This window comes from Sander lucioperca, chromosome 9 (assembly GCF_008315115.2).
Source record: "Sander lucioperca isolate FBNREF2018 chromosome 9, SLUC_FBN_1.2, whole genome shotgun sequence".
NCBI classification, from domain to species: Eukaryota; Metazoa; Chordata; class Actinopteri; order Perciformes; family Percidae; genus Sander; species Sander lucioperca.
The window spans coordinates 2192717-2218703 of NC_050181.1; the positions used below are offsets into that span (position 1 = coordinate 2192717).

The 25987-nt window shown below is 38.8% G+C and overlaps 2 protein-coding genes across 9 annotated transcripts in view; both read right to left on the minus strand.

Annotated features, from left to right (window-relative positions):
- The window catches only part of tnk2b (tyrosine kinase, non-receptor, 2b), a 65530-nt gene extending 64767 nt beyond the window's left edge, over nt 1-763 (minus strand). For all 3 annotated transcript variants that reach the window (XM_031293147.2, XM_031293140.2, XM_031293134.2), the window contains exon 1: nt 495-763. The gene's annotated coding sequence lies outside the window, so the exon portion shown is untranslated. The remainder of the gene's footprint in view (nt 1-494) is intronic.
- Nucleotides 1-24211, minus strand: tfr1a (transferrin receptor 1a). 6 transcript variants are annotated; one of them, XR_004103946.2, is made up of 19 exons: nt 24037-24180; nt 13925-13969; nt 11837-12074; nt 11296-11479; nt 10981-11206; nt 10771-10893; nt 10551-10643; nt 10003-10142; nt 9713-9864; nt 9480-9599; nt 9203-9288; nt 8992-9055; nt 8825-8892; nt 8612-8679; nt 8297-8390; nt 7904-8125; nt 7433-7591; nt 5519-6514; nt 1-14 (listed from the first exon to the last, which is right to left on the minus strand). XR_004103946.2 is itself a non-coding variant. In XM_031293204.2 (19 exons), the coding sequence occupies exons 3-19, from the start codon at nt 13955-13957 to the stop codon at nt 6272-6274; spliced, it is 2313 nt and encodes a 770-aa protein (XP_031149064.1). In that variant the 5' UTR covers nt 13958-13969; nt 14284-14342; nt 24037-24180; the 3' UTR covers nt 3658-6271. The 6 variants fall into 6 exon arrangements, 5 of the variants coding, with proteins under 5 accessions (XP_031149064.1, XP_035861501.1, XP_031149074.1 ...); XM_031293204.2 differs by lacking the exon at nt 1-14 and adding an exon at nt 14284-14342 and having other exon boundaries at nt 3658-6514; XM_036005608.1 differs by lacking the exon at nt 1-14 and having other exon boundaries at nt 3658-6514; nt 13925-13959; nt 24037-24211.
- Nucleotides 24212-25987: the final 1776 nt, after the last annotated feature.

Here is a 25987-nt window from a genome sequence, read left to right on the forward strand (position 1 = left end):
ATTTGTTTTAAAGTCTAAAAAGTCACCTACGCAGTTTTACGTTTAGACACAATACAGCCTGACAGAGGACCACTAAAACTACCTTTTCTTTACGTTTCATACAGGTAATTTCATCATCATCATCATATTTCAATCAAATCTTTTATTTTGTATTTAATCTTATTTGAAAGTGAAGTGAAGTCAGTATAAGCACAGATGTTATCATGTAGCCATCTCAAGTTGTCTCGCGACATGCTGTCAAAAAAGGAGAGTTTGCTCGTGAGGCAAACTTTACCCGGCGCAGATAGTGAACCAGGCACGCCAAACAAAGTCAGCAACCGGCCCGCTGGGTGACATGACATTAGACGACTCGGACAACTAGCTTTACCACAAATCTGCATCTTTTGTAGCTGTGCTTGTGCTTGTAATTGCAAAGCTAACACTTTAAAACGTAAATTGTTAATTAAACTCTGTTTGCTGTGTGCTACAAACGGCTTTCCAGTGAGTGCGCCTACCTGTCAATCAAAGCTCCTGTCACTTGCTGTCACCTCGTGTTCCGGTGTGTTTTGGCACTCCAACAAACCGGCTACAAGTTCACAAGTCCTGACATCTGTCACGTTTCAAAGGGCTTCCACCATGGCGTGAAAGAGAGTAAATAAAGTTTGCACCAGTCCGTGTTGAATGGTTTCACTTGCACACACCAGCCGTGACCGAAAACACAGTCGGGGTTTGAGCGCTGTGGCTGCTGGAGTCAGTTCTTCGTTGTCTTTTGTACAAAAACAAAGATCGCCTGTGTATCTAAAGAGGGATCACTCAAGTAAAGGAACAGACTGGATCATGTGTGTGCACTTGTTTCTTCCTGCATAGTTAGTTAGTTTGTTCGTTCGTTCGTTCTTTAGTTAGTTAGTTAGTTAGTTAGTTAGTAGTTAGTAATGGCTTGATTCCTTAGTTTTAACGCAGTTCTGTTATTAAAATGATTTTTTTTAATTAGTTTTGTTTTTCCAATGGAAACAGTGGGACATATCTAGTGTAATTTGTAAAGTGTAAAATTTCCGATTGTTTATTTTTTTGCATTCTATGATATAGCCTACATATATTTTCACAATCAAGGTTAAAACTGGGCAAGTTTCATTGTGTCTATTTACTCATTTATTAGCCTGTAAGTCAACTTTAGTTTGAAGTAAAGCTAATGCAGCTTTGTGGGACATTGTCATATCTCTACTTGCCACACAAGATTTGTTTGTGGATTTTGCAAGCTGCTCTTGCGTTTATGTAGCCTACATTTCCTCACTGGTCTGGGTCCTGCTCAGTGAGAGGGTTTGTTTATCATTATTATATTATAATGTCTTATTGACTGGTGACTGTGTGTTTACATGTTTCCCATTGTTCTGTTTTTATTTCCTGGTTGTATGTTTCTTCTCATTTCATTTGATCTAGGACTGTGGTCTGCATTTCCTCCGCCACTCTCCATAATGATGTTTGCTGCAGCAGGTATCAGTAGCGAAGTGAGAGCTCTTTATTTCTCTCACATCTCTGGTACACATTCAGGCTGTCAGCCCACTCTTAAAGGAACATGCCACAGTTTTTCCAATATTGCTCCAGTTTGTGGTTGCAACTTCAACAAATAAGTTTAGTGCTTCAGTTTGTAAGATGGATTCAGACACATCATTTCAAATTAGGGTTGCTGTTTCACCCACGCGCAGTAAGAACTTGAGTTTAAAATAGACAATATTAGTATTAATGGTAAGCTCTTCAGCTAGTATTACAAGTGATGGAATTCTATGGTTTAAAAAAATCCCCTCACAAAAATCTTTTTCGTTTTGACAGGAAAAGGTTTTTGGCCCTAGAGTCCGATTCCTATTAAAAATGCAAACATTCACGTCATGAATAACCGTACTTTAGCGACAGACTGAATAAAAACATATTGTTTACTTTGTCTCCATCTTTTGGTCAAACATTGTCACAACAGCCATTTTTTTTCTGGACGGTGGGGATTGTGCATGTCAGGTCCTTCAATATTTGGGTCTTCACTAGTTGGATGGAGATCACTGATGAAAAACAATAAGGAATATTAAAGATCCCCTCCAGACTTGTTTTAAAACGCAAAGAAATGCTCTGCTTTGAACAAAACAAATTCTAGCTGATATGTTTACATACTTAAGAATTCTTAATGACATCTACTCATCTTCCTCACTGAAAAATCCAGATATCAAAATATTCCTTATTTCCAACACAATCAGATGTGTCCTACTTCACTGAAAAGTCCATTCTCAGTGTACAGTACGTGCACTGGAGGCTTCATGTTTCCTCATATACACTGTATTGACATATCCACCTATATCTTGGATATAAAAATGTGTAAGGTACCAGGTTCGAACCCTTGTTGTCCCGGGCCTTTCTGTGTGGAGTTTACATGTTCTCCCTGTGTCTGCATGGGGTTTTCTCTGGGTACTCCGGTTTCCCCCACCACTTAAAACATGTTCCCCTCCCTCTACCAAGCTGATGTGTGGTGACCATAAGCTGTCAGGTGGGTGCTACACATTGGTGGTGGTAGAGAGTAGTCCCCCCAAACCACTTAGTGTATAAACTTAGTTGTACATTGTCAAATGTTCATGTTTACCTTGTTCAGCTTCGTTGTCCTTGTTTATTTCTGTGGATGTACTTTGAGAACAACAAAAAGCCGGTGTCAAATTCCCTGTATGTGTTCACGCTTACTTGGCCATTAATGCATTATTGGACCACGACTGGCTTCCAAACTATTTGTGATGTCACATAATCATGTTGTTAATATATTGTACATCTTAAACTCTGATTTAAGATGAGTACAGAGAAACTTTCCCCCTTCTGAAACTGCATGTGAAAACATTCTTCTAGAGCAGTGCTCTTCAACAGGGGGTCATCAGTCAATGCAGGGGGGCCACCAAATTATTGTAATTGTTTGTTTTTTTAAAGTTATGTCTTAACATGAATCCAACATATTAGCAAATATAAATCAGCCTATTTGTGAAAAAACATTGATGATAGGCCTTCTGGCCTATATGTAATGTAGTCATCCACAGATACAGTTCATCCTAAGGATTCACTGTGCCACGTGTATGTTTAACATTAAAACAATTGATAAAATCATGCCAACAATTATTAGGCTATTTCAATAGCTTAGTATTCTATGCACTAAAAATGTATGTATAAAGGCTTTAGGCCACCCTACACGTTAAGTGTAGTGAAGTGAAGTTTAAAGATCCACATATTATAGTAATAAGCAAAACCTATGGGGGTGAGTTTTAATTATTGACATTATGTATACTTCCAGCTGCTTATATCAATCAAAACCTTATGCAGCAGTAAGGCTCCAACGTAATGCAGATGTTTGCCTAAAAATAATGGATGTTGTGGAAGTAATGGAGTTCGGAATAGTTTTTTGCATTGATAATCTCTATTCAATGCATATAAGTTCTAAAAGTAGAACTGCATTAATTTCACTGTGGATGTGGCTCATGCCAAGAGACTGTGTGCACAACTAAATTATTCTGAAATCAATTCCCAAATTAACATTTAATTTAAATTGTTTAATAGAAAACAAAGACCTGACAGGGACGCATTTAAACGTTATTTATAGCTTCATAATACGTTTAAAAGTGAACTAGGCAGAGGATTTGGACTAAAAATCATTCGACAACAGATGTGATCGTTTATTGCAGCAACAAAAAAGTGAAGCAAAGCAAATGTGTACAGTTCAAGGGGGAAAAAAAGCATTGTTATTTTAACAATTTCCAAACATTTATCCACATTGTTAGAATTTTAAAGTCCACCAAAAACCAATTTTTTGCATCTCAGCAAGATGCCAATATTAGCGATGTAACATCCAACACATGCTTCATTACAGCCCAGCAGATCACTTTCAGCAGTCAAACTATGAATGGTTAATAGATCATTTTAAAATGGCTTTTGATCTGAAACAAATCTTAAATTCTGCTGAGGCATGATGGTTTTCATAAAATAGAAAAAAAAAAAATTTTAGTGACCAGACTTAGCAGATCAGCTAAAGAAGGACCTTGTTAACTACTGTAACATTCAGTGTTTAAGTCTTGAAGCCCATTTACATTGATTTTGTACTTTCATACATTTAACTATCTAAAAAGGTGTAACTTTTTATTCTAGCAGACAACGGGAAAAATGAAAGACAGAAATGTCAAAACTAAACAAGCCAAATACGCATCCTCCAAAACCTCTAAAGTACTGTACTGTACGTAGAAACTCAGCTCTACAATGCAGTCATGAAACAAGAAGGCACAAAGAAAATCTCTCAATGAATGAACACATCAAAATAGAAGGTAGAATGTACTTTCACACTGACTGAATCATCAAAAACAAAACCCATTATGTGAGAAGTGAGTGGTGATCTTTTCTGGAAATAGTGTGGCCCACACCACTGCAACCAGTGCTCCCAAAACAGGTTTGTAACATTTCATATCAGTTCCATATCATGAAGCCCAAAGAAATGACCACACATTATCAGCATTTGATTAAAATGAGACAAAACAGCTTGCTAAAGAAACCCAGAACAATTTAAAGACAGCTTCTTTATCTTACCAATGAGACAGATGGGAAATGTTTTCAGAAGAGCTGATGTTAAAACTTTTCCTTAGGAGGAAATTACATTAGCATGGAAACATCATAGAAGGGATCTAAAGATGCAGACATGTGCGCTGTGTAGCAATTCACTGTATATATATATATATATATATACACACATTATGAGAAACACTGTTCCCGATAATAAAAACATCCACTCCTACAGTGAAATATGGAGGGCACTGCCTCCGATACGGACACACAGTGGTAGGCAAAAACTACCTTCTTTTTTCCACATTATGGAAGACACTGCTCCCGATAATGTTGTCAGGACGAGAGGTGCACATGTACCAAGGGACCAGTACTGACAGCCAGAGGTGTAAATATTTCCCAAGGTGTGATATGTGAGCTAGCCTTGCCTGAAAGGCCAATCCAGTCAGTTAAAAAAAAAAAAAACACCTCAGAGTTGTGCAGGGTTCTGTGATTGTTCAGTACTGGCCGTCGGTCAACATGTACACTTCTGTTAAGCAGATGCTGCTTTTGTCATTTCGACAGTATAACTGTCATAATTATGGAAGGCACTGCTCCCGATAATTATACAATATTTTTTTATAAAAAGGCAATAAAAAAAAAACTATTTATAGTGAACCCTGCCACTGATAAATAAATAACACAATAAATAGACATACGGTTTCTGTTTCAGTGCCACATGGTTGGAGACCTCCCTTGGTTTTTGAAAAGGCCTACAGAGATTTGCCCTCATGTCAGGAGGCAGATGATTCAGGTAATTAACAAATTCAGATTTATTTTTTTATTTTTTATTTTAAATTGTTGCATTTAATCAGATTAAAGGATTAATGCAGCAGAAGTGTTAAACGATGCCAGATAACAGCTGATTGTCCAAAATCTATTTCTAGGTATGTTCACAACTATGTTCTCGTTAATTAATCTTCAGTCCTTTTTTTACAACGTCTGAATCTCTGACAACGAGTTGAGTAGCAGATTTCAGCACTGTTTGAATTATAGCTACCAATACAAACCGGCTCAGGTTTGAACATGAGGCTAGAGCAGCAGTGGAAATACCAGCAGTTTTGATCTGTAATAATTATGGTAAACAGATGGAAAGTCATCAGCTTATAATATCGTACATTATCGGCCTTTCATGTTTTATTCATCTGAGGTTGCAAACACAGCCTTTCCTGTGATTATGACCTGATACTGTGCTGAAAAGGCCTCAATTTCACTGCATTCAACTAGGGTAACACTAATTTAAGTAGTACTGCCACATAACATGGCCATTTCAAGGTAGTTGTTACTAGCACCAAAGTAATCAGAAAGCAGTATGTAAATACCACATGTTAAAATTATTGAAGATTTGGCTTTCCAAAGTGGACAAAAAAAAGAAAAGATGACCCTCTAAACTTTTGTCAACCCTTTGCTTAAGTACATTTTTATCATTAATGTTTTGCTTTATGGAGAATTGCAGAAAGAAGGAAGATAAGCTCATCACTCAAATGTTGAAAAGTATGGAAGCGATGTGATTGACTGCGATATCAGCTTAGTAACAGCTCCAGTGCCATTTCTTCAGTCCGCTTAAAATTAACTTAAAAAGCTGTGCCTCTGTGACCGTTGGTTAATGATCACTGCCTACTGGTTTTCACCCTGACAGTTGTGATAAGAGGGCGAAATTATGAACAAGGGAGGAGGGGGAAATTACTTTTTAGATTTCATTATCCAAAGACCAGACGTCCCCTGCTAGTGAGTTGGCACAGCCCTGAATGGTCCAGGTCGCCAGGGCAAACTGGTTGCGGAATAGGTCGGCGTCCGCCTCGGGGTTGTCGATCCTGAGGGCTTCCAGGTGGTCGGACAGAGCCGCGACAGAGTGAGATCCGGAGCCCGCCAGGATGTGGCGAAAAGGATTCTCTCTGGGAGACACAAAGGGCGACAGGAGGTTCCTTTCCACCTACAGTACAGAAACAAGAAGGAAAAAATGAAATGATGGAAAGAAGGACATTTGCTAAGCTTTCTTAAAAAAAAAAAAAATTAAAAAAAACAATTCACTGGATTACGGTTTTGCATTGATGATTAAGATAGTGACTTTTTCTTTAAATTACCTCCAAGTTAAAAAAAAAACAAACAAAAAAAAAAAGTCAAAATATTTACAGATGCCCTTCTCCTTTGCTACTTCATAAAAAAGGTGCAGGCGATTGTTAATTTTCACTGCTAGAAAAGACAGCTTCAGCAACATGATAAAAGAATTTAGTTTTTTTAAACCCCTGAAAACTTGGTTTTCTCAAGGATTAAGAATTAAGTATTTCTTTGTACCATTAAATATGAGACACTAAAAAAAAAAAAAAGTTAAAGTTTTATAAAAAAACAGCTTAGTTTCAGTTAAACACTCAAACTCTGCTCATCTGCTTCATCAGGACTGTGTAGGTGTGGTTTATGCAGATTTGACAGTGACATGGCAAAATAAGCAACCAACCTCACAAAAGTTATTCCATTTTGATTTATGTGTTTCCAAATACGGATTGGTGCAAAGAAGTACGTGACATCACCTTTTCCCCCCAACTGCCCCGCCCACTTAAAACCAGTGAGAAAAGTGAGGACAAAAATACAACATTCTCATGTGAATTACCCAAAACTGTTCCAACTTTGTCTTACTATGAGCAATGGGTGATCTACATAAACAAACTATTATCTGCCACTGATTAAGAAAACAGGGTTTCAGTGCCTAAACAGTAAAGCACATAAAACTAATTATTCCTTTCTCAAGACACCCCACAGTTAAGGCCTCTTAAGATTTGAACAGAAGCGCATACCCACAAACATGCAGCAATAATATCAGGTTTTTTTGGCACTTATTTAGTCTAGGTCTTACCGCCATTATGCGGTCATTAATGATACGGCACATCTCGATGTCCTCCAGGTCACTGTTCTGGATGTCTGCCACCAGGTTGCGAGAGGCGCGACTGTAGGAGCCAGAGGCCGAAAACAACCACTGCATTGTCAGGTCCTTGGGCAAGAGCTTGGGCTGCATCTGGAATCACACATAGCATCCACAGGGATAATCTGGGGTTCTGAATAAACAAAACTAAAAAGGGGTGTGCTTCTTCTGGGCACATATGGGTTAGGCTACATAATCAAAAGCAGCAACTGGACAAAAACAGCAACAAAATCAATTAAAAAGGCATTGAAAACAGGTACATTGGCTACTTAACAAAGCTTGAATTTCAATGGTTGATTATTTTTCACTATGCAGACAGACATGGCATGGAGATGCAGACTCTTTAAGGTAACAACGGTTTGGAAAGTTCAATCCAAGTCAGCAAGAAAACAACGGGACACTCACTCTCTGAACAGCATTGACTTTCATGTTGATCTGAGCCACGCGAAGACGTATAATCTTGTCGTACTTCATCACATCCATCCGCAGCAGATGATCATGCACCAGCCTCAGCGCCATATGACCAGCGAACCGGGTCGCCATTTCAGCCAGCTGAGGCACCTGGCTGCCTGTGGCCAAGTTCAGTTTCTCCCAGGTGTCCAGCTTTGTGCCAAATAACGGGTAGTACTGAGAGAGAAAAGCAAGATCTTTTGAGAATTACAGTTGGGAAAGATACATCCCATGATCCATGATCCATTTGGATGAACCAAACTTTAACATAATGGCTCAATGTACAAGGTTCCCTGGGCTATGGTTATTGGCTCGAAAAGATTAATGTAGTACGACAGGATGACTTACTGGGTTATCAGAGGTGAATCCAAATGAGACTGAGGGAATGCCAGAAAAGGCAAGGAAAGGATATGCAGCATTATCCAACTTCATAGGTACCAACCTGGATAACAAACACATGTAAAATGGAGCTTTAGCTGTGCTTTATCCTGACGTAGGTGAATATTTGGAAAAAGAATAGTAGTGAACATGAGAATGACAGCTATCCTACACATTCCAGCTGCAGATGTGATACTAGTGAGAACAACTTGGATGCCATGGTGATGTATAAACACTGACTAGACACTGTGGATGTGACTGGACCAACAGCCTGGTCACACTTACACATCTGATTCAAAGCTGCCCTTTACAAATTGAGAAGCGAGAGTCCCAGCAGTGTTTGGCAAGTTCACCTGAGGAGAGGACAATTGCATACGTATGTTACAGTACATCTTAACATTCACAAACCAATTGATAAAAGTACTTAACTAATGACAACACTGCAGGCTTGTATTAAAAGTCTGAGTCTGTGAGAAGCCCTACAGCTGTGGATTTTACCTCGTTCAGAGTGCTCGCAATCAGGCTGTGCATCAAGGGACTGGCTGCCACTTTAAATCGTTTCTGACCTGGAAAAGAAGAATTATATTAGTCATTCACATATACTGCGCTATTGTAGGTATGGGAAGCTGTTAAATATTTAATAGCCTAGAAACCTAAGTAAATACCTGTTATAACTCCATCCAGGTTGATGTAGGAGAATGCTTTCATGCTCAGAGAGGAAACATAACCCTGGATATAGAAAAATAAATAAAAAAATACAACAAAATGAAGGAAAAGTACTAACACCAATCCGTATTGTTACAGCATAAAAGCTGCTGATCAAGAAAAATGTAGTAGGGAAAACCATTAGTACAAAATTAATTGTGCAATTCTCACCTCCAACCACTCGGTGGCGCCAACACTCCCATATTCTCCGGCACTCCAGCTAGCGAACACAATGCTTCTCCTTGGTTTGAATCCGTCTGTCAAGCAGATAACAAATGCATATTTTGACTTTGCATATCCTTTGACCACTTTATTCAGCTGCTCCATGACTAACATCAGGTAGGATCTGATATTAAGTCCATTCTGATATCCATTACATCAATGTTATTTAAGTCACAATCTGGCACAATTTTACATTAAAAACTAAACAGCTGCCACTGAGACTTACCATTCTTCACCATGTCTGAAATGGAACGTGCAAGCTCAACAAGGACGCTGGTGCCGACGGTAGACGCAGCAAAACCTGGACCCCATGCATCCCTCTGGGCACCGATAACCACATATCGATCTACAGTTAAAAAAAAAAAAAAAAAAAAAAAAAAAAAGTTCCTTCCCTCATTATCTTTTTTCAGAACACCGATCACAGTCTATTTCTGATGTTAAAGAAACATCTCATTGTACCTGCATCCACAAAGCCTTTGATCACCCCAAAGACATTATTTATCTTTTTCTCAGTAAGAATGTTGTTGACCTCCACAGTAATAAGATCGCTCTCTTCTCCCAGTTTGTGGAGGCCTCCCCACCCTGTCGGCACATCCTGACCCCCGAGCTGCCTGTCGGATGCAGACAATAAATATTAACACTATGTAAGCTACCACTGAGTCAACTGTAGTAGACAATCACTGTGCAAGAGAAATATTTAATATATAAGTGCATTGTTTCAGGTGGTTTACAGCATGTGGGAGCCTTACCTCAGAATGCCGATAGCCATGCCTGCTGTGATGGTCTGAGCCAAGATTTTTGGGAGGCCTGAAGACTGGACAGGTGGAAACTGGGTGTGGTTGAAGGAGGGGAAGCCTGGGGTGTAGGGATCCCCTGAACCCATGTGGACCTGTGGGAAGCGGACAGGAGATGGTTAGATGGAAAGAGATGTTTTACAGAGTTTGCCAACAGCTATGATACTGACATTTTGAATGCTTTTGTGTTCCTGAGTAATCTTCTCAGCAGCCTGGAGCCTTACCCTTCAGCTTCTAAATTAAAAATTAAGAAAATAATATGGAAAAAAACTATTGACTTCTAAACAACCAAGATTATCAGGGGGGAATCACCCTACATGCTCTTATAAAAGGCTTTTCGAGCACAAAATACAAACTAAGCAGGGAACCTAGGGAACCAATAGGTGTCTTACAAGTTGTTTGATGCATTTAATAGCATCAATACACTAAATAAAATATGTACCATATGTCTATCCAGTGGGTTTCATCTTCCAATATTCTGCTTCTAAACTGTCCACACTTACATGTCCAAAGAGCTGAGTTGTGTCTAAAATCGAGTAATCAGTGTCTGGGTAGATCAACACAGCAGCGGCACCCATTTTGGCAGCATTTGCTACCTGTAAGCAAAAAGGAAACAAGGTCATGGAAATTATTATTGTTACTAACTGCAAAATTACTTGGTGTGAGGAAAAGAACGTTTACAGTAATATTAGTCCTATTGAATTTCTTTCCAAAACCACCCACCTTCTCAGCTAAGCTGATCCTACCAGCTCTGACCAGCATGACCCTGCCAGTCAGGTTGATGCTCTTGTCCCGCAGCAACATCAAGTCGCTGTCCTGCCCGTAATATGCATACAAGGCAGCACCCTGGAACAAAAAATAAATACATTACGGCATTTTGTTTCTACTTAATTCAACAACAAAAAATGATTTACTTAATTAAGCTCAGATTACCGTTACTTCTCCAGTGGCACTGTAGGACAGGAATCCCTCTGGACGCATAGCACTCCCGTTCTTGAAAACAACTCTGTTGGAGCCAGAAGCTGGGCAGTCCTGAACCTTAACAAAGTGCTCATCGGTCCAGCTTTTCATGCCATACTCTTTAAACTTCTTGATCACCTTGTTCGCCAGAGCATCATCATCTGGAGAACCAGCCCGGTGGTTGGCACTGGAAAACTCACTAGGATAGGAGGAAACAATGACTCACTTTTAAAATCGTAATACAAATAAAGAAATTTTGTCTCACTACAATGTGGGTTTTATATTTACCGAAAGAGGGGTTCAAAATTGGCAGCAGTGACTTTTTGAGCAAGGAGCTTTTTGACATCGTTCCAGTCCATTAGGGGTGCAGCACCCGTCTCATGGGCAACAGCTTCATCAAAACGAACCACGGAGGCTGCACAGGTGGGAGCCAAGTCCTTCTTCCGATGAACCAGGTAGCCAATCAAGTACCCTGAAAGTAGCAGTGGCTTCAAATGAGGAACAACAAGCAATAGAGAGAAACAACTGCACTGACAGAGGGAAGCGCAGTACACATCCAAGGACAAACTAAAGGTATCAAGTTACAGCCTAAACCACACAGTCAGCATTTTGAAATGCTATACCACCAAGTGACTATGACAGTACTGTACGTATACCTTTCACTGCCCGAGAAACTTCTTTGACACACATCCAGTAAATTATATTTCATTTCATTGTATCAACTACTACATGCCAAAGCCTGACTTCTAGATATAAAAGGTTGCCTTAGTCTCTCTGTGTTGCTCAGAGAGGGAGCAATTCGGGATTCAGTGTCTTGCCCAACTCTTACCGATAATAAAGATGAGGAGGGTAGCGGCGGCCATGAAGAAGAGGTTCTTCGGTGTGCGTCCAAGCTTTTGAGCCACGTAGGGCTTACGGTTGGAGTTGTGATTGCGGTTGTCTCCCACACCGTTTTCCCCGACCTCCTCATCCATGTCGGACGACAGCTTCATCTCCACCTGGCTGTTATCGCCTTCCATGTTCTGGGTCAGGTTGAAACGTGTGTAGGAGTGTGGCTCTCCGTTAAACTGTAATGAAAGAATGATGCAGGTATGAGAAGAAAATATGGTTTATTATTTAGCTAAGAACACCTATTTTTTTTTTTTAGTAGATTTATGGTAACCTATGATTGCAGGAAATTAGCTGGAATCTTTGACCAACGGGGGTTTGTACAATTATGACCTGATGATGTATATTATAGATGTGAGTGTATAAAGATTCATCCTTAAAATGTTCCAACAGCCACAATACAGTTTTTGGTACCACTTTATAATGAGCCATACTTTAAATAAATAAGTTTGTTTGTTTCAGGTTGTAGCTAATGACTTTACTAATGCTAATAAAATCCTTTATAAATGCTTATTTGGTCAGTAATAACCCCATTTCCTACTCCAGCAAGAGTTGCTCTGTTCTTTCCTCTAGCACTTTAAATTAATCAGGAAGACCCTCCAATGGAGCATTCGACAACTTACTAACTGGAAAAAAAAAAAAAAAAAAAAAAACAACTCTGAAATTCTGGAAGCCCGTCCCCAGAAAAAGTTTGTCGACACCTTTGTAACAGTTAGAGTCTGGCTTGATGGTTTCTTGAGTGAAGGAATCCTTTGTTAAAAACTACCTGGTGGTTTCAAATTTCAGCAGTTTACAGCACATCATCTGACTGTGCCAACAAGAATTTTATTTGTATTTTTTAAAAGTAAAATAAGTAGTAAAATACCCCACAATAAATTAAAGAACCAAAAAAAGCTTAGTCACTTTTGTGACTTCTGTTTTTCACTTTTGTGATCACCCACTTCTCTAGCTCTCTCTTTCTGTTGTGTTTTTTTTAACAAAGTAGCACATTTAACTTATCCTTTCAGTGTGTGTGTGCGATATTGTGATCAGAACATTTAACTATTTAATACTTAATATCTACGTTTCTGACAAATCACGGTAAGGCTTTCAGGCCTAAGCACATAGACAATCTAAACAAGCACAACCTCATGTGCCAATAAAAATCAAAACTCTAATAAATATGCACTGATATAGAATGTCAAACAAATGTATAACCAATTTAACTTACAGCAGTTGCTTTCTAAGAGCTAAAAAATAAGGATGGAAGACGACTAAAAAGGATAAGCACTACGCAGCCAATCTTCTACCTCGAGGATCCGTCGAAAGGGAAATGGAGAAGTACTCCGTCTTTCCGTTAAAGTCTACATATTCATTCAAATAAAGTTATTTAAAAAAATGTTGTGATTTAAAAAAAAAAAAAAAAAGGTTGTGCTGGGTAAAATATAAAAACTTTAAAGTGTTAAGTAATGTTGAGTTTGCCGTCGAGTTAAAGTCTGGCAGCATGGTGTTCATTTTCAAGGTCCTTAAACTTTCTGTGATTGCTGTCAGTAAGCAGTGGCTGCAAGTTCATTTTGTTGTCCACTTGATTCACTCTTTACTGATGCATGTTACTTTACTTATTACAGGGATATTTTTGACTGAGTTTGTGCCGTTTCTCGAGAACTAGAAAAAGCAATAACTGATTTACCAACAACAACAACTATAGGTTATAACTTATGAGCCCTGGTACCGTTTTTGTCCCTAGCAATGAGTAGAAAACAATCCCATCACTAATCTTAGCCAAGATAAATTTACAGCACTTACCCGTAAATAATATAACATTAACTGCGCTGAAAATATTCTCAAGTCACTCTGCCCAATAATCATTCAGCATGCGGTTGATAAAATGTCAATAATTATTTGTTCCCAAGATGAAAATGCATTCAATTATGCAACATGGGCATTTATAATAACACTCATTTCAAATGGTAATAATGGGGAGGATAATTCCTTAGAGCAAAGCTTCTTATTGTAGGATTTAGGTTGTAAGACTAGTTCTAATACTCACAATTTTGGATATCGTTGACCTTGCCTGGTCCATTGCTGCTTCAATCTAAAAATGGGAAACAAAAGAAGGAAAGGATTAGTGAAGCATCAGGCCCAAAGATGGATTGATGTTGTTTTCTCTCACCGTTTTAAAAAAACTAACACTCCACCTAAATTATCTCTTTGGTATTTAACACAAATCCCCTGTAGACTTGATAGCTATAAATAAACAATACTTTAAGTCTAAAAGGGATGTTATACTCAAATGATAGATTTTAGGTAGAATATTTTGTACTATAAGATTCTATTTCTTTACTGTGTGTACAGTGTGTTTGGGTTTCAGTTCTGGGAATAATGGGGTGTCCAAAGAACACGTCCCACCTCTTATCCAAATATCCACGGGGTTTCCTTTGCTGCTAACTTGAAAGGCAGCACTGTTCCTAGGCACAAAAGACCAGTGTCCAGCACAGGTCAACACAGATTCCATGCCTCCATGTGAACTCCATTGCCAGAATACAATAACAGAATAACTAGTTTCGATTCGAAAAAGGTGCCAAACAAAACAAGGTTTCAATTTAACAGAGGAACAAAACCTGAAATGCAAGTCTTCTGCATATTTTCTTAAATATTGCAGTAAGAGCTATGCATGTGATGGCCCTCAGGAGAGAGGCTTATGTAAGGTGCTTCATCTACGGAGGGTCAGATGGGTCAAAAACTATCTCTTAGGATTCAAATGACTAATTAGTAGGGGTGTTGAAATTAATCATTGCATCGATGCATTGCGATGCGGACATGGATGATTCTGCACCGATGCAGTGAGACAATCGATCATTGCCTACTGAGGTTTCTTGTTGATTTTTCGGTCGGTGCGTTTTTTGTTTTTGCCCGTTGTCTGCTGTGTTCAGACTCTGCTACATTCAGGAAGTGTCTTTTTTTAAGAACAGATGCAATAAAAATGGATGGTCATACTGTATGTATCTGACCGCTTGAATTTGTTGATGAAAACCATGTGTAACAATATATAATAAATTTGAGGAGGTGGCACATCGTGATATTGAATCGTATCGAATCATTGACAGGATAATCGTAATTGAATCGTGAGACCGGTCAAGATTCACACTAGGGCTGAAACGATTACTCGAATAATTCGATAACAAAAAAGCTTCAAGGCAAATTCTCTGCCTCGAAGCTTCGTTTAATTCCAATCAGTCGCGTTATACGGCCCGCTCCGCTCAGAGTCATTGTTTCACACGGACCGCTATTAACGATGCACACAACATTCAGTGGCGCGATGACGGAGAGCCAAGATACCGCCAGGAAAAGGCAAAAAATGTCAAAGGTTTGGGATCATTTCAAACTAAAAAAAAGAAGGTAACAAGGTACAATGTGTGTACTGCAAAGTAGAACTTGCGTACCACAACAGCACATCAACTATGATCCAATACCTGAGCCGAAAACATCCTGTTAATGTCAGCTCACCAAGCCCAGCCGACACAAGGTAACGTATTGATGTTAGCTTAACGTACTAGCGCTAGCTAGAACGTGCAGTATTTTTAGCGGTTGTAGCCTAATGTCGTGAGTTGATATGACTAGACAGATGGAGTGACCTATCTTTCCTACTATATAGCCTTTGTTCTCGCTCAGATTCACTGGAGTGATCTATCTTTTCAACTACTACTAACTCCTTAGCTTGTAGCAGGAAAAATCGGTAAGAAGCTACGTTTTATAACAGTTGTGTAACTGCTATAAATCATCTTATGCTTTGTATGTGGGCTTAATTGAATCATAAGCTTTCAATTGTTGTGTCGCATGGCTGTATATTTTGAAGATTTAATGCTTTATAAAAACGTTCGTGAATGGAGGTTACAGCGACGCCACAGCCACACAGTGTGCCGTCCACGGTACAGTGATCCTTGAGGTTAAGGCAAAATCATTTTTATCCGATTACTCGATGAAATAATCGCTAGAATATTCAATTACAAAAATAATCGTTAGCTGCAGCCCTAATTCACACCCTTACTAATTAGAACCACTTTGCTTTCATAGCTCACACTTTTCTGAAAGTTCTTATACATATTATACACATATCAGAAGAATCCCCACGTCTATTATAAATGCACATTAAGGTGCAAGAGAAACAATATTACAGTATAGAATTCTGCCCACTCAGTGAAGATTTCTATTGATTCACTGATATTTGACACTGCATAGTCACTTCATGGCCTTCCGGCTAAAGATTACTTTTGAGTAACAGTGACAATTTAATTTTGTGAATCCAACTGACTTCATAGCCCGATTCACGATATTAGGCAACAACTAAGAAACCAAATACAATGTAATTATTTAAAGAGCCCCTATTATGCTTTTTTGATTTTTCCCCATCTTTTAATGTGTAGTTTTTTTTGTGTATGCAATAGCTGTATAAAGTACAAAAAACACATTTCACTCCAAATGGAGCTCTCTCTCCCACGGACAGCACTTTGTCTCAACTGCCTAAAAACGATTCGCCCACATTCCTGTTTGAAATTCCTCAATTAATGAGGTCATTGATTTAGAATGCCAGCCCAGTTTTTTTTACATGTGCTGCCAATAGGTGCTGCCTGAGCAAGCACGGCCGCCCAGTGGCTTGTTTGAATTTGGTTGACCAATCACAACAGAGTGGGCCAGCTGACCAATCAGAGCAGACCAATCAGAGCAGACTGGGCTTTTCGGGAAGGCAGGCCAACAGCTCAAACAGAATGTTTCAGGTGGAGGCACTGCAGCAATGGGCAGTAATGGAAACATAAACAAATGTTTTTTGAAAAACAAAAGCATGTAAACCTATTCTAGTAGACCCCAAGAGTACAAATATGACACTGAAAAGTAGTATAATAGGGGCTCTTTAAACTTAAAGGAGCAATATGTAATATATTTACTGTATAAAATAAAAAAGACCACAATATGTCACCAGATATTAAGGAAACATGCTAAGTTAAAATACTATCTTCCCTGAATGCTAAAGCCAGTATTTTCTCCCTCAGCAACCAAACGAACTGGATTAACTGAGAGATTCTACCCAACCTAAAAAAAACCTTGGCATCTTTTTAAACAGTTGTATGACCAGAGACGTGGTAAAACACGGTAAATACTAGAGATGCATTTAAAAAAAAGGACAACGGGTGGAAGGTCTGGGTTTTTTTTTGTTCAAATATGGCTCGTACAAAAGGGATGTTAACAATAGAAGCAGTACAAAGTCAAACCATGTTTTTATAACAATACACACCAATACATAGCGTTAATATATAACCCGGTTAGGTAATTGTGCCTGTTTGCCTTGTTTCCATCTCCTGGCTACAGGAGGCTCTGTTCAAAACGGTTTTGCAATGTATTCTTAAAAAATGCATTGGAGAGGGGGTACTAGTGCCTGCTGCACAACAACCTTTAATCTATTTTCAAACTCCAGTCTGCAGCCATCCTTTTTTTTTTTTTTTACCAAAAATTAGTACAAACTAAATGAGACCTACCTATTCAAAGGATTTGCAAAATACTTTCTTCGGTGACATGACAGTAAAACCCTCCATTAAGAGTTAGCAGTCTGTTATACAGTTCCACCTTAAACCAACCAACTAATGTATTAAGCCACAAGCAACGCAATTCTTACCCAACCTTAATCCCAGTAATAGTGTGCATACAGGATGATTTGACTGAGAGAGCGCTCATGACCTCTCCTACCCTGACCTTCGAATAACAAAACAGACCAAAATGTCTCAAACAACCATAGCCAAGCCCTGTAGTGGAGAATTATATAGCCTTGTGGGTTAAACCATTACCACGCTTACCGAACTTTGAACTGAATAAAACACTGCTTTGTTGACAGTAGGCTCAAGCACAAACCCCATATTCCAAACATGGTTACATTTGGTTCACAACTTGATTGGTGGACCACATGTTAAGTTTATTCTGTAATGAAACAAAAGTAAAGCTAAAACTGAAAATGGACAAAAAAAAGACGCCAAGCTTGCCTGGAGTGATAAGTATACGTGCTGTGCAGCCAAACAGCAGAAAAAGAAACTCTTAATGATCCCTACGGGCCAATTTACAAGCGTCATTGGAAGGAGATCCCTAACTCGACATTGCGTGAGAAGAGCTTGTGTGGGCAAATGCCAAGGGGACACAAACAATCAGGCAGCGCTGCACTAATTTGCAGCACCAAAGCATGGCCTTGCTAAACTCCAACAGCATGCTTCCAAGACAGCATAGATAAAAAGCCTAGCCATGTTCTCTAAGGCTACATCCACACTAGTACATTCATTTAAAAAGGGATATCTTTTGTAGGGCTGAACGATTTTTGAAAATAATCTAATTGCAATTTTTTCCCCAAATATTGCGATTCGATTATTTTTTTAAGCTCTTTGTCTTCTGTATTATTCAACAAAGAATAATATAATGTATAGTATGAACACACAATTACACACTAGACAGTTAAATAAGTAAAAATATAGTACACACACGTATTTTTTTACAGTGCACAGAGAGGATCTGCCTCCAGCCCCTCCCCCTCGTGAAGTTGCTGCCGTGTGCACTTGTTCAGAGAGGCTATCGTTGCGTTAGCTAGTTGCTGGTGTTCTTGCCGTGGGATTAACTGTACTAATAAAACTGTTGAAACACCGCGGCCACGCTGTTGTGAAAGCTCCCCGAACGTCATTTATCAGAGTCTGATTGTTACCCCTCTCAGTGGCAGCTCCTCCACTCATCTCTTTATAACGGAGCTAACCGCTAACCGGAGCTAACCGCTAATCAGAGCTAATCGTTGCCAACCGAGCCTTGAGTTCTGTGTGTCTGTATCCATTAACTGCATGTATAGACTCAAGCCCGAATAAAACCCTTCATTTTATTAAAATGGCTGTAAAAGTTTTAAACTACAACTCAGAGTTGTTTGAATGACAGAAATCAGCTCAAGGTACAGTGTAGCGTTAGCATGCTAGTTGATGCTTTCTCTACGGAGTACAGACTGATTGCTCTTGTGAGTCATGTGATCAAATCGCAGCCTTTGCGATTAGGAAATCGCGTTTTAACATATCGCGATATTATCGAAAATGCAATTAATCGTTCAGCCCTAATCTTTTGCTACGTTTACATTTAGCGTCCACACTACTCTGGCGTTTACGTTTAAAAATTAAAACGTAGTAGTGTGGATGTAGCCTAAATGTTTGTCAATAAAGGAAATGAGGGCGCAGCCATGTTGGAACTCAGCCATACAATAACTTAGCTCGGAAAACAATTTGGCTATGCTAGGCATTATGAAGTACTGCTAATTTTAAAACATGGCTTGGCCCCAAACAACCTCAGAACCCCCTTGACTTCTTCAACCTTGAGGGGTGGGCATCACCAGATACAATACACGGTTCACGATACCGATAATATCATGCTAATTAAATTCTGCGATAATCAATATATTGCAAGACAATCCTATAATGATACATCACAATATCAATCCAACTATGAATACAGAAAGCCTGTGAAAAGGTTAAGTGCAGGTTTTCTCTTTATTCACTGCAAGTCTAAACGGTTAGAAAACACCACAACTGTTGTGAAAATGGCCTTAAAAAAGGTGGCTGGGGCATCGGTTATTTTCCTTAAACTGCTGTCCGCCATCAAATTGAAAACCTCTTCCTCTAGTTAACTTATGTTCAAATTTCCTTCATTAATGTGCTGAGCACCATCTCGAGGAGCCATGAATTACCGCTGCTGAGAGCAGGGGAATCATTTAGAGTCTTATTTTATTAATTAAAATATTGATATTTGACACCAGCGTATAGATTCTCGTATCGCACAGAGGACAACGATATATCGCCGTATCGATATTTTTTCCCACCCCATTTGAGGGGTGATACAACCAAGTATATAAGACCCATGTCACCAAAAGACTTACGTATAGCCTGCTTTGCAACACAACCTAAAGATACTTGACGAATACAGACTAAAAATGGCATCAGATCAAGCTTAGCTGTCCTGTAAAGCTAATTGCTCTCTAAGGTGGGCAGAGCTATGTCTATAATCTTACATACCAAACATACCGGGCCTCAATACTTTAATCAGATTAGCTACACTTTCAGTTGAGAGACCTATGGATATTAGCAATATGAAACAGAACACAAATCAAGAATGAAAAGGAACACGCACAAACAAGACTCTTACACTAACAAGTTTAAAAAGTGATAGCATGTGCTTTATGTGCATGAAGGGGTACATTTTCTTGTAGCGGTCTCTCTGAACCACAACTAAGAGGCACAGCCTGTATCTCCATTGAATCATTTTTAGCCAAGTGTGTGCAAAAGAGATAGTAAAAGCCAACTTAAGTTACGCCCTTCTGGGAGCGACACTTGAAGCCATAGCCTGTTAGACAGCCATGCTGAATGAGGGCAGGACAGCACTTGTAGTCAAGGCAACAACAAAAATTCTCACCTGTGTTCAGAAATAATCTTCTTTAAAACCGAATAAAAGAGCCTAAACTTAAAAAAAAAAGCATGCAAGAGACTGGAAATAGTTTCTAATTTAGAAGTTGAAGTTAATCATTTATGTTTAACTTCAATGACTGCATAGTCCTGCAGACAGATTAAATATCACTGTCATGTTTGAAAGGTGAACTTCTCTCTGGAAACCAGAGTCAAATGTGTTGCAAAGTGGCTTCGTCATAGTGTTCTTTAGTAACTGAACAAATCCCTTTGAAGAAAAAGTAGCCTAGCCATTGCTTCATAAATGGTGGGTTATGAAAGCTGTGGCAAGAAGCCTTTTGTTCTAACATTACAACAGAACTATTATGAACTCCGCTGAGGCTCGTTGATAGGGGGCGCAGAAGTCAGAGGTAAAAACGCCCTTCACATAATTACTGAATCAATCACACTCATTCACTAAATTAACTTCATCAAACATGCATGCAATCACAAAGGTAGTCATGTATTTTAAACTGCTGAGATGATCACTACAGTTAAACAAATTTAGTCATACCATAACATAATTATTACTATTCAGTGCAACCATAAATACATTTTCCATAACAGTGATTAACATAATTACTATTATAGTGTCAAAGACCTAGCCTATTTGTCTAAAGGGCTTTGCCATCAGCAAATGGTCAGGCTCTTAATACACCTTTGTGTTTAAGTGTAAAGTCAGCTTGCAAAAGGCAACCGGCCTTCATATCTGGCATTTTGGGAGCACTTCAACTAATGCAAGAACAACATGTTATTACATTTCATAAAAACAGTGTGAAGTGATTTGTACTTATGGTAAAAAAAAATAAAATAATAAAATCATTCCCATCATACCGAGAAAATTAATTTCCTTCTTCCTGTTACGGTAAGAGCGTATGAGGTATTCCTGGAACCAAATGCCATACAATTAAGGGAAAACCCTGTCTAACTAGTTGTTGAGCCTTAACTGGAAACATGCAAAGCATGAGGAAATAAGACTGTTTTAAATCAAAGTGTTTTTGAGCAAAATGTGCACCCATGTCTCAGGCGAGATTAAATTGAATGGTTTGAAAACTAAAATATAGTCATGGACATTACAATTTTTAAAAGCCCCTTGGTGGTGGCAAACACTTTTTTATCAAACACTTTAAAATCACAAATTGGTCTAATCCTGTAGGCTTCTTGCTAAATAACCGTTTCCACCCAACGTTGGAGAGTGAACAAGTCGAGGAACAAGGCACAGAGAGACAGGGGTAGGAAACATTGTCGAGGGAGAAAAAAAAGTGAGGTGTGGGAGACAAAAAATAATGGTGAGAAAAAAAGAACAATGGGGCAGCAGGAGAGGAGAAGGGTCAGGGGTGCGTTGGAGTCATTATGCAGTGGCAAATCATGGTTTATTGGTGTTTTAAGCCCTCAACGTCTCCTGCCAGACAGCGCTGCCTAGGGGGGCACTAGGATTAGGCAATGGTTAGGGTTAAGGTTAGGGTTAGGTGCCAGGGTTAAGTCAACGATCGCAGCGCTGCTTGGAAGGATACGTTGGGGGCTTAAAACACCATCGAGCCAAATCATGTGAGAGTCACACTGGGGAAAAGCTCCAAATAGCTCATGGGAAAAAGAGCCAGAAGTAGAACAGTGAGGCAGGCAAATCCCATGTATAAGTCTACACAAATATTAAAACAGCAGCACATTCTGAATTATAAGAGCAACACAGGCTGTGGTTTTATTCCATGCAGGGGAGACAATGATGTCGTGTCAGATTTAAGCAGTTTAAAAAAAACTAAATGTAGGGTCTTGTGGTCACTTTCACAATAGTGGGTCCTCACTATATACACAGGGGCCCCACCAGGTGGCACCACAGTGTCTGTCCATCAGGTACACAGTGTTGCCAGATGTACGATAATTATCGTATTTGTAGGATAACTTTGGCCTCTGTGCAAATACAATCAATATTGCCAAAAGTGCCATAATGTACGATAATTTGACCAATATATAATTAGTAGTAGTTGGTTTTAGTCTGCGCTCGGAGCACGGCTGTCTCCCTCTCCTGCCGCAGCCACAGAGTGATTTGGAGGTGGAACTTGAACTTTCTCGCTAAGGTGTACGGTGTTCAAGTCAAGTTGTTTTTAATGCACCAGTAGGCTCAGTTATTTACTGATTTAACTTATCTTATGGCCTTAACAGTTCATGCAGAATATAAACAGGCTTCAAATCGGGCTGTCTTGAAATTGATTTTGTAATAGTAGGTTTTTACAAACATTGTCAGATTGATGGACTTATGCATACCCCCTTCCATGCAACATGTCACCCTGATGTTGGGAGATTTGTAGGCATGTCAAAAAAGTTGTTTCAATATGTGATTTGTAAAATTACACATACACCCAATTGTTCTCGTGGTTATGACTTCTGTACGATAATTTTATTTAAAATATGATGATCACAAGCCTCTGGCATGACAGTTTAACATTTCCCATCTTGCAACACTGGGTACACACTAAACTTTGTGGCAGATGTTTATCAAATTTTGAGGCAGTAAAAAAAATACATTCAAATTACTAAATATTACTACAGATACTTTAAAAACTGCAAACAGGTATTTTCATAAACTAAATAATTGTATAACTTTTTTTATGTGTGCATGACCTTAAATGCAAAGAGAATTAATTGCTCTTTTCAGGACAAAGGCTTGTCAAGTTCACCTGCTGCTAGTCTGAACAGTGTGTTGTTCCAGTAATTATTAATACCACACTATACTGCCTTAGGGACAACTTGTCCATAACCAGATATAGCTCCAGTCCTACCATATGTTAACATAAGGTCTCTGAAAGGCATCTGAGCATCAAATCGCTCTATAGCTTCACCTACTTATTTTACTATTTATTTAAATTTATTTTATCGTTATTAATACGTACTGTGTGTATATGTTTATACTTATATTGTTTATATCTTTTTATCCTTCTTATATTCGTATGTGTGACATGCTCCAACAACACCATGACAAATTCCTCGTATGTGCAACGTACTTGGCAATAAAGCCCTTTCTGATTCTGATTCTAAATATGGACAAACATTTAGGATTACTTACATAGTCTAACAGCTATGAATATTGTAGTAAAGATAGCTTATCTATGCAACAACCTATTATTGCCTGTCAAGGTCAGTATAATGTCTACCTACTGACACGGTTACCCCTAAGCAGAAAGGGTCATTCAGAGAAGCAAGCTGCATTTAACACCAGCACAGAGCAGATCACGCAGCTGAACGTGACCACTGGCTTCCCTCGTTATGGCGCCCTTGTTGCACTGGCAACATGACAACCCACGCTACCGATTTCTCTCTACACTATAATGAAGTATAGAGGAGACATGTCTTAGAGCAAGTGACAGGTGGCGTAACCGACTACGCTGCTGTGTGCTTTGTTGAACATGCTCGGGCACGACAACGTTAGAATTTCATTCATGAGGGTAACATTACTTCAAGTTACTTAAATGGAGTAAACTAAACATGCGATTTATGTGGCATTTGTTAACACACTCTTCAAAGAAAAACGAAGGCTTAACGTTATGTCTACACGCACCTCGGAGTCTTGTAGCGTTAACGTTATGTCAGTACAATAAGCTTCAATCCCTCTCCGGCGCAGTTTGAAATGTTGCAGCTAGCTGTTTGACAAGATAAAACTCCTCACCTTCTCTTCAACACAGCTCAAAACGAAACACTTCTTCTTTAATAAGCCTTTGGCTTTGACACGAGGTTCCTCTCCTTGCTGCTTCCTTGCTATCTGTCTCGTTCAGCCGGTGCCCTTGACCACGCTGCTTCCAATTATACCTATCGGATATCGGATAGGCCAGTGCTTACTACAAAGGCATACGTAGCTACAACGTCACTTCCTTTCTTGTTGGTTATTCTCGCGCCATATAAATTATACACCATCGCGAGATCCTGGCTGTCTGTTCTACCAGTTGAGAGCAGAGCAGGTGAAGGGTACTTGTCTGCCTATGGTACTTGTGGCTGAGGGCTCCACGTGCTTTTCTGACAATGTCAGAATGGTTTATAAAGCCTACGCATCAGAAGAGGGAATCACTTTTGTACCACATATGTTTGCACTAATTTAAATGAAGAAGTAAGCTGTTGTAAAGTAATTAAATATTTAAGAAGATAACTTCAAAACTTTAATTAAAACTATACTGCACTATTTGAGATCGAACAGAAAACCACAAAGTTGAAAAGATCACTGTCAGTGGTGGAAAGTACCTATTTTCTTAAGTAGACTACTTTACTGACATTCAATCTTTAGGTACTTTTTATTGAATATTTCCATTTTGTGCTACTTTATACATTTACTTTACTATATTTCTTAAGGACTTTGCACTTTGGACTATTTATTTGATGGATTTACTTAAATGTGCCTATAGGAATATTAGTCTATAAGGCATATATGAATATGATAGCCATACAATGAGTGACAAATTGAATAATATAAAAATTGAAAAATAATGAGACGTTAACAGTTCATGTTGCATATTATAGACAAACACTATAACCAATATAAATAATATAACCACAACAGTATTTTAGCTTGGAAAAGAGCATAGGGTTCACCTCAGTCATGCACTACCTTGAATGACCCCCAGTGTGTCACAGACACATTGGCGACTTCCATCTGCAGCCCACCTTGAAATGAGAACAAACAACGCCAGTGTGCCGAGGTCTGTTAACTTTTCCGACCCCACAGTCCACAAAATAGTGTTTTTTTATGCTGCAGCTGTGAAAATATCATCTCTAGGAAAGTGAGTACAGGGCTATTTTGTTCAGTGTGCTGACTTTCTTTTCCAGTTAAGTTGCCGACTACACTATTTTGAGCTCCTTTTTCTAATATCCACGACTAATGCAGTGTTTAATACAATTTAAGCTTAATGTGCAATATTTAGTAGTAGTTTGATTGGCCTTTATTTAACAGAAAAACACAACTCCTATTCCAGCAGCTTAAAATGGAGACAATATTGATAATTCGGTTGTTATATCACCCACTGTTATGTCCATACAGACAGGGTTGACAAATCAACAGCATGGGATTGGGCATTTCTAGGGGGCAGGAGCAAAGTAGACGCCAGTGGTGGTGAATTATTAGTAAATCTTTGTAAACAGTTGGTTCTTTTTATTTTTTGAGCAATCCCATTTATTTACCATCACTTTTAATTATTGGTTCTTGAACCAAAACAGATTTAGTAAGGTTGTGTTACTGTCCCTATAATTGCTCTTTTGGGTATCATCAGTAATTACATGTTTATGCCTGGTGCCAGGCTGCTAATGTATATTTTGTGCAAACCAGTCATTGGGAGGTCTGAGCTCAGGTTTAATATTTTTCCCACAGCATCATTTTCCCACATTTTGGGTCACTTTCAATTATTGCTTTTATCATTTCAAGTGCCATAAAACTATATTATAATAATGTTATTTTCTAGATAGCTACATACTACAACAACAACAACAACAACAACAACAACAACAAAAACCACCTTAAAGTTAACTGTTTTTTTAGAACATGCATGTTCTTGCACACAACTACACAAATAAATCAATTTATCTCCTGCTAAACAAAACAGTGAACACGATGGGAATTTGTTTCTATCCTCTTT

What these genes read in the sequence shown, in the direction of transcription:
- tfr1a (XM_036005608.1), bottom strand. Translation starts at nt 13,957, where the DNA reads ATGGACCAGGCAAGGTCAACGATATCCAAAATT. An exon ending in CCTCCTCATCTTTATTATCG is followed by an intron (nt 11,480 to 11,836) that starts GTAAGAGTTGGG and finishes TGCTACTTTCAG; the next exon opens with GGTACTTGATTGGCTACCTG. An exon ending in AAGTCAATGCTGTTCAGAGA is followed by an intron (nt 7,592 to 7,903) that starts GTGAGTGTCCCG and finishes GTGTGATTCCAG; the next exon opens with ATGCAGCCCAAGCTCTTGCC.